The 9,220-nt window shown below is 34.6% G+C and overlaps 1 protein-coding gene across 1 annotated transcript; it reads left to right on the top strand.

The window, feature by feature from the left end:
* Positions 1–6,572: 6,572 nt before the first annotated feature.
* Positions 6,573–8,093, top strand: LOC129962885 (uncharacterized). Its single transcript, XM_056076886.1, has 2 exons — positions 6,573–6,576; positions 6,697–8,093. Exons 1-2 carry the CDS (start codon positions 6,573–6,575, stop codon positions 8,091–8,093), a joined length of 1,401 nt encoding a protein of 466 aa, XP_055932861.1.
* The last annotated feature ends 1,127 nt before the right edge of the window (positions 8,094–9,220 follow it).

Genomic DNA, 9,220 nt, shown 5'->3' with positions numbered 1-9,220 from the left:
AACACATTACTTTCCATTTATTTCTTGTCTGACCATATCTCTGTAAATCGATACTTCAAAACCGCTATGAACTAGATGGACGAAATTGGGTAACATTGGGTAATTGGTAATTAACATTTACACTATAGGAGTAGATTTCAATCAATTATTGAATTGAATCCATTCAGAGGAAATGACTGTATAGAAATTGTGACTATGACTGCCCGTAGCAAAGTTAACATAGTAGTATATGTGTTTCACATCTAAATTACAGATATCCGACAAATGTGGAACTGAATGCGTCAAATAGACTGTCTGTCGGCCTTACTTTTACAAACATGTAAACGCAGTAATTCAAAAACGCAATGACTTACATATTTGAAATTCGTGACTACAGTTGCAGTTCTATGTCAAATATGGTAGGAAGTAATGCGTCTGAAGGGTTGGTTCCGGGCGCTATTAACTGCATACCATGGATTAATCCTCAAAAAAATGTCCAAAGTTAAAACAATAGATATAGTATAAATACATTAGATCAAATAATCAATGTCATAGATCAATATTTCATTGATTTTATTTTGCAATGCCAAGCAAGGCATTCCTTCGTTGACTTAAAAACTTTAACACAATTTATTCTGTTGATTGGATAGCACCGTTATTAGAATACAAAAAAAAAAAAAAAATGCGGGAAATATCTGGTTTAATTTTTTTTTTAATTTTAAAGGTTTTATTTCCCTTGATAAATTTTGCACAGTGAAATATTTTCTCTCACCAAATTCAAAATAATAATTTTTGTAAGAAGACAGCGGTCCCTTATTTTGGTTTCGAAATCTAATTCTCATATTATAAGATCAATTTTAATATTAAAATTTTTCGGATTTTTTATTCTTTTAAATATCTAAAACTAAGAAATTAAAAAAGAAGTGACAGATATAGTAATTGAGAATTTTTGGCAATTAGCTCTTTTAAATTATACTTTCGACGTTTTTCTTATTGCCCAATTACTGTTCGCTTCAGTATTCTGAGACGACCACTTTTCAACGATTCTATCTTATTATTGGGAGAGACGCGAACGGATGAACATTTCTGGAATTCTTCGTCATTTTGCCTTACTTTTCGACTTATTAGTTACTTTTTTATTCATTTTTTTTTACCTGTATGTGAGTATCGTGTCGTTTCTGACAGCATTAATTTCATACATTATGCGAGTTATCCGAGTTTACTTTATTGTTAAATGTAAACAGCCCCTCCTTTCCTCTTTCCACTCACCCCTATTTTGACGAATTACACCCATTCGAACGCATGCGCCAAAGAGCGGAGTGTTTTAGAATATGTTGGCAAACAATAATATCATTTATTTGTGGATAAAAATGTAGCAAATTTTAGAATTGTACGAAATATGCAAAAAATTTATACAAATAAATGTTTAAGATAACTATTATATAAATAAATAGAAGAGATAAGATAAAATAAATAGAGATAGGATAGAATAAAGTAATGCAACATTTTATTTTAACTTTTTCCGTATGAAGAGTCAATGAATTTCATATTTATCTGACATATCTGTGGTTGCTTTAATTTTTTTTCATTGTTTCATGAAAAAGAAAATTTTATTTTTGGCATTTTATGTTTACTATCGTCCACGTAGATAGTGACAAGCGCATAACCTTGATGTTTTATCTGCAATTCGAAATTCTTCTAACAATTCAGCTTTAAAATAACTTTTATATTCCTTATTAATTTTCTAATATTTTATTTCCTTCCAGGTTCAACAGAAATACTGTGGTAGAGCAAGATACAAGAAAAAGCAATCACCTTTTTTACGAGAGTGTTTCAAGATCTATTTGAAAATGACAGCATCTGGTGAAGATTCCAGAATTGTAAAGTCTTTGAAGCCATCGCTTTCCCACATGTGCTTGTCAAAAGTTGCTTTTCTATTATACAATGAGTTTGGTTATAAAATTTTGAAAAAGGTGCTTTCGGAAATGAAATCACAAAACTTATCAGAACCTGAAAAACACGATATAAGAAATTTTTCGATTTTGAGTAAGCGAGTTCAAGAAAAATTGCTCCTTATACCTACAAATTTACGAAAAGTGGTATTGGAAGGAGTGAAAAGAGTGCAGCAAGAAATCAGGAGATGGATAGTTCGCCACGAAAAAAAGGATCAATATTGTTACTATCCAAAATGCACTATCTTCTGGAGATCAGATGGAACTATAGATCGATTGAAAACAGCTCAAGAAATCGTTCGTAATGAAAATATCGATATTACCGCTCGGTTTGAAATAGCTTGCATGTATAGTTTGGTAAACAGTGTGCAAACTTTGTGGTCAGCATTGGAGGCAAATGGTGAAGCCGATCAGTTTAAGAAGCCTTGCACTGACAGACATTGCAATGTTATAGTGCACATTTGGGTTTCATGGCTGCTCCAAGAGGAGCGTAGTGATTGGACTGAAGCCGTGCATCAAGATCTCACCTTGGCAGGATTTCAGTATTTCGTTAAACCAAGGTTCAGTGCTTTATTTCGTGAACTGAAGCCTGCACAAAGGAGCAAATTTTTTAAATATTTGAAGTTTTGTGATGCAGATGATTTACGCTTTTGTCTGTACGCAGTCTCGGCTAAAGAGCAAAAAGAAATAATGAAGCTTTTTGCTCGGGAAGTTCTGCTTGCCCATGCGAAATGGCCGCTGACAGATGCTTTTCTTGAAATTGCAGACAAATCGTGGGAGTTTTTAAATCCTCTTTCTTTTACAGATGTGCTAGGACGTCTTTTGGAATTCAAGAATTGTTCAGATGTCGATTATAAATATCTTGTGGAGGAGTTTTGGAACAGGAGTCCTGCTCATTTCAAGGAAGACTCTTTTACATTTGTCGGGAGAATAACCAATCCTATTTCGAGATCATTATAATTCATTAAGAAAAAAAACTTTAAAATTATGTTTGAAAGTTATGAAAATAGATGAAAATATTTTTATCACGTGATTGTCAGCTTTTCATATCATTAGAAAATAACAAATTTGTAAAAATATTTCTCTGTAGAAATTTTGTAAGGAATCTGTCAGTATGTGTTAAAAAATAATGTGTCAGCTTTAAAATATTCTCTCTGTAACTGCAATTTGAATAAAAAAATTAAGTGAATTTTTTATAGTTTTAGTTTTTAAATCTTTCTGAATGTTATATTAAAAATGTTTCATATTTTCTTGCATTTATAATTGGTAACTACTGCCTTGTTATTAATGAAACGAATTATTTCATATTTTTTATTATTTGTTTTATTAATTGTCACAAGAGTTTCATTGATAATTTGGTATTCATTTCAGATTTGTGAGCAAAATCTGAAATACCTTTAACTTTAGCTGTTTAAATAAATATACTTTCAATATAATTTATTATCTCATTAAAAATTTTATTATCAATATACGTTCCAAAATCTTCTATCGGCCACATCCTTATTTTTAATACGAAAGAACTCTTTGCGTAAAATATTTTAATATAACAATAATAAAATAAAAGAAAAAAGCTTTATATAAAATATATGGTGCATTTTTAATTTGAACTAATATTTGAATTTGGGTCAGTCAAGGATTTTAATATCTCATAGTTTCATAAAAAATTTCCAGATTATTACAAATAATTTTTAAAAATCGGCAGACATTTAATTTTTTCAATGAATTATGAATAACATTTGAAAAAATGATACAAAATTTGATTTAACATTGTGAGTAGTATTTGAAATATGTGCTTAAAGACAATTTCATCATTTAATTTTTATCTTAATCGGCCATTAAAAATAATTTATTAAGTTTTAATTGAATTCTAAAATGAAAATTTGCAAGCAATTTCGAGGGAAGCCTTTCTCAGTCTTTTTAATTTTTTTGTAGAATTATGATATGGTAATTACATATCTGGTATGTTAATACAGACACATTTGATACCTAAAAGTTTCATTTTTTTTTTTTGAAGATTTATTGTGATAGTTGTTAATATTGCATGAATAGAATGTTTATACAAAGATTGATTGTATGAAAATGATAATGCAAAGCACAGTGGTAAATTTGCCCAAGTCCATGCTCCACTTAAGAAGGAAATTTATTTATTAATTAAAAATTATCTCAACAATTTCTATTCAAATTTTTTCCAAGAACTTTAAAACACTAAGAAAGAAAAGAAAAGAAGAATCAGAATAGTCAAATTAATATCCACTTACCTTCTTACTAGACAATCGCATATCCACCGCCTTCTCAGAAAGCGATGTAAAAATAAACCTTAAAAGGGGCCGAAGAAAGTTTGCTATCTGTAATGGCTTATCACTTCCTGCAATACCCACGTGGAAATCTTCTTGTTAAGTCATTGACTAGTACACTCAGAAAATGATGGAACAGTTCCGAAAATTCACTGTTTTAAGCCTATTTTTTAGTATGCTTGAATCGGAATAATATGGTACCTTTACTTAACAATAATTTCTCAGGAAAAACTTCCTTGAATGTTCCTCACTTAAAAGTAGAAAAGATATGTTTCCTTTGTACTTCAAAGGGCAGTTAACAATTGCAGACGGCAACGGCAACGTCGTGATGTTTCGGAGTGACAAAGTGATTTCGATGTGACAAAGTGATCACGAGCTCCTGCACATCATAATTTGGAATAAATACTTTAATTTGTTAGTTTAGGGAAAAGTAAAAATTAATTGAGACTAGTTTGGACGGGCGCAATAAAGCTCTAACGCCATGAAATTTGGTACATAATTTTTTATTATTTAAAACTTTAATATAATTAATTAATTAGAAATAATATTTATATTTTTTATGGGGTAAATTTAGAGAATTTTAATGAAATTGAGTTCCATGTGCCTTACTAACTATTTGGACTGATTTGACTATTTTTGCATATTTAGTTTGAAAAAAATTTCGAGAAATTTCACGCTTGTTGCTCATCGTAGCTATCTGAGGCCTCAGCAAATAATTTTGAAAATTTTATCCACCAGATTGGTAACAGACATAATTAGTTCTCAGTTTTTTGACTGAGGGAAAATTTATATAGATATTATCTATCTCAGCTCTCGGTCTCTTCCTCGAGCTTAATACTGCTCGATCGTATGCAGGTAAAATGAGTTACTTGTTACGAATTTGGGGTACTTTGTCGAAGAATTTAATTGATGTTCTTCTGAAAAATTCCGAAACAGGTTCAATTTTGAGATCGTCGTGTAATATTTTCCTCCTGATATACCAGGGAGCGTTTACAATCTTCATCAGGTGCCTATTTTGAAAAACTTGCAACCTCTTGATATTAGTGGCGGAAGTCGCCCCCGAAATTTGGGAGCCGAAATTTAAAATTGGTCTTAAAATAGCTTTGTAAAGAAGAAGCTTGTGCCTAATCGATAGCTTGCTCCGTGGAGAAATTAAGCTGTTGAGTTTAACACTCATTCTAGTAGCTCTGGCGAGGGCTGCGAAATATGACTATTAAAGCTTAATTTAGTGTCTAAATCTATCTATAAGTATTTATATTCTTTTACGAAGAGGACGGGTTGGCCGAAAATTTGGTTAGGGGTTAGGTTAGGCATTACCAATTTTTTAGAAAATAGGAGGCACGCGTATTTTTTTGGGTTGACTTTTATTTTCCTGCCGATGAGCCAGTACTGTAAAACTGTCATGTATTGTTGTATGTTTGCAATGATTGTGTGTGGATCCCTATGCTGTGTGAAAATGGCATTATCGCCTGCAAAAATTGCTAAATGACAATTGCTAGCTCTAGGTAGATCGTTAGTATAAATGTTGAAAAGAGTTGGAGAAAGGAAACTCCGTTGCGCACAACCGCTCAGGATTGGTCTGCAGGATGAAATTACATCATTTACTCTTACCCGAATATTACGAGAATATAGGTACGAGCGTAAAATTTTGAGAAATTGTGCCAGAAATCCAAGTTGCATGCACTTGAATAAAAGCCGTTCGTGCCAAATTTTTTCATAGGCTTTGGCTACGTCCAGAAAAAGTGCACCTGTGGTTTGGGACTTCACAAAGCTGTTATGAATCAGTTCGGTAACAAGAATTATCTGCTGATTCGTAGGCAGAGTTTTCCGAAATCCAAACCCCTCAGGGGCTCACCTACTATAGGTGAGTACGGGTGTCCCAATCCCGAGGTTCCCAGGGATCTTTACTCCCTTTCGGTTCGCACTCCTCTAAGCCTTCTACTTTCTGCTGTGTTTTTCCTTCCCTCGACGGCAAGCGAGGGAGCTCTCCATGAGAAGCTGTTGCCGCTCTGTTTGCTTCTTGCTTCTCATGGACAGCCAAAAACCCCACGTGTTGGCCGTGCGTGGCAACCCATTAGACGGGCCTTACACTGTGGTCCCCGGTGTATCAATCGGCCGGTATCCTAATCATTTGATTAGTCTGCTAGGGATCAAGCGAAAGGGTCATCCTCTGGGGCTTGGCGTTAAGGGTGGTCAACGTTCCTGGAGATGGCCCTGAGCGTATAGGTTCCGGCTAGCACTAAGGCAAGTGCCGAGGCTGGGAAATTCCAGAGCCGGTAACTACCTTCCCTTGTTGGACTCCGTGGTGGGTGGTGCTGTCGGGACCCGAATTACTCTTACCTTGTGTATGGGTAAATCAAAGAAATCTCCCTTCAGTGGGCGTCAACGTGAAGAAACAATTTTGAAAGAACATTTTGATACGTATTTCATTGTCAAACGAAAGTCTCCAGCTAATGAGACATTCCATACAGTCTCTCCATTTTTAGTAGAAAAGGCTATCTCTGAATCTCTAGGGGAAGTTCCCTCAGTACGGAAACTTCGTTCTGGTGACTTGCTTGTTCAGGTCAATACACGAAAGCAAGCCCAGACTATATTGAAATTAAATAATCTTGGTTCTATTCCCGTTACCGTCAGTGCACATAATACACTCAACTTTTCCAGGGGAGTTATTTCGTGTGGTGAATTGTTTCACACACCAATTGAGGAAATTACACAAAAGCTTAGAAGTCAAGGAGTAACTAATGTCCGACGTATTACTATACGAAAAGATGGACAACTTCTTGACACTAAACATTTAGTGCTCACATTTCATACTACCAGAATACCAGATTCTATAAAAGCGGGTTACATGAAATTGGCCGTCCGGCATTATATTCCGAATCCCTTACGGTGTTTTAAATGCCAACGATTCGGTCATTCGAAAGCTTCCTGCCGCGGGACACTTACTTGTGCCCGTTGTGCGGAAGCTGGCCATGATAGTTATGCTTGTACTGCGGTTGAAAAGTGCAAAAATTGCAAAGGTTCTCATGCTTCCTTTTCTCGTACATGCCCCACTTGGAAATTTGAAAAGGAAGTCATTTCAGAAAAAGTTATGAAACAAATAACGTACGCAGAGGCAAAGCGAAATGTCAAAGCCCGTTTACCGGCACCTGAAATAAGTTATGCAAGCGCGGTGCAAAAAACGGTTCAAACAAAAAGCACTCACATGGACCCTGTGGTCTTGCCTTCTGTTTCCGTCGTATTCCAAGCATCATATATACCTTCTGAAACTTGTCCTAAATCTGCCGAAGCCTTTATAAATTTGCCTTTAAATAATACTGCTAAAAAACCATGTTTATCTAAATCTGGAGTTCCAGATTGTACTGCTGATACACCAGACTTCTCTAATTTTAAGACTGTTCAAAATAGGAAAAAACTGAAAAAAGATTCTAACATTAATAGGAATTATTTGTCCAAAAGTGTGGGGAAAACCTTGAAATCTTATAAAACTGTACATAGTGCAGCAGCATCCAAAGTAAATTCAGATAATAATCACAGTTCTAAGTTTTGGAAAACTTCACCCAAACAGGTTTCAAACACCATTTCAAAAGATGTCAACCCTTCCTCTAATTCTCCAAAAAATAAAGTCATTGTTACTGATGAAGATACCTCTCATGTTCATAACTATCCTGCATCTAAGAAAGCGGAAGTTTTAGCAACGGATGAAGAAATGAGTACTTCGAGTGCTCCGGAAGAAATTCTGGAATACAACATTAGTGAGGAGCTAGAGGAGACATCTTCAGATGTTAGTACACCCTCTCCCCCTCCTCCTAAAGCAACAAAACAAAAGCTTAAATATATTATTCCAACGAAGTACAAAAATGTATAATTGTTTGCTTGTTTGTGCCTACTTCGTTTTTCCCATTTATTTTAACAAATTATTTAGTAATGTTCGAAATATAAATCTCTTTGCCTTCTTTGAAGATTTTAGTCTTTGCATTTTAATTCTAGGCTAAAATTAACTCTTGTTTTAAACATTCCTTCGTGTTTCATTATGCAATTTTATTCGCTGAGATTTTGTTTTTTACTTTTGTGCTAATTAGGTTTTTAAAACTTTGATATCCATGTTTTTATTCAATTGCTGAGACTTTGAAATTAAATTACATCTGAATTTCAAGTTTTATATAATACCGTATTCTTGGCGCAGTATGGCCAAATCTGGCTTTTGCGCCAAAAAACCTCAACTACCTACCTCCCTACCCGAAATCCAAATTGTTCGGAAATTATTATATTATTGTCGCTGAGGAATTGATTCATGCGTTTGAGAAGCACAAGTTCGTACATTTTGCTCAAGCTAGTAAGTAGCGAGATGACTTGGTTTTGGAATAGGGACAACCAAAGCTGTTTTCCAGCAAGCGGGAAGTTCCATTTGTTTGTTTATTAAAAAAGTTAAATATAAAATAAATCCAGGCAGGAGATTTTTAATCATGCGATTTCTAATTAGGTCCAATATTGACGATTTATTCGGCTTAACGTTTTTAATAAATTCTATGATCTCCGTCGGCCGAACGGGCTCAAGATTGCTTACCTGTCCAAGTGTCAAAAAATTCTCCATCTGATCTGTGACGCATTTCGTCAGGGGGGGGGGGGATTGACAGCCACGCGTCCGCTTGTGGCGCAGATTGGTCCGCAGGCTGTCCGCCAAAACTTCCTCCTTTTCGATTGGAGCAAAGGGAAGGTGGTTCAGCTCGTTGTGTTTCTATTGGTTCTTCAACGTCGGACTATTTCCGGAAGGTAGCGGCAGCAAAATTGTGTAAGTTTGTTCATAAAAATTCGTAGGGATCGTATTTCTATTGTATGTATCAATAGTATGACATGATTTATATTCACAAATGTTGAACTAATCCTCTGCGTATTGAATGGGGTAGGGCAAATATATCAACTAGGCGATTTCCTAGATCTCCTGCAGAAGAGGAACGAGAGTTCACTTTTTTATTCTTATTAATATTTCCATGT

Source organism: Argiope bruennichi, chromosome 3 (genome assembly GCF_947563725.1).
Source record: "Argiope bruennichi chromosome 3, qqArgBrue1.1, whole genome shotgun sequence".
Classification (NCBI taxonomy): Eukaryota; Metazoa; Arthropoda; class Arachnida; order Araneae; family Araneidae; genus Argiope; species Argiope bruennichi.
This window is presented reverse-complemented; position numbering and strand designations above follow the sequence as displayed.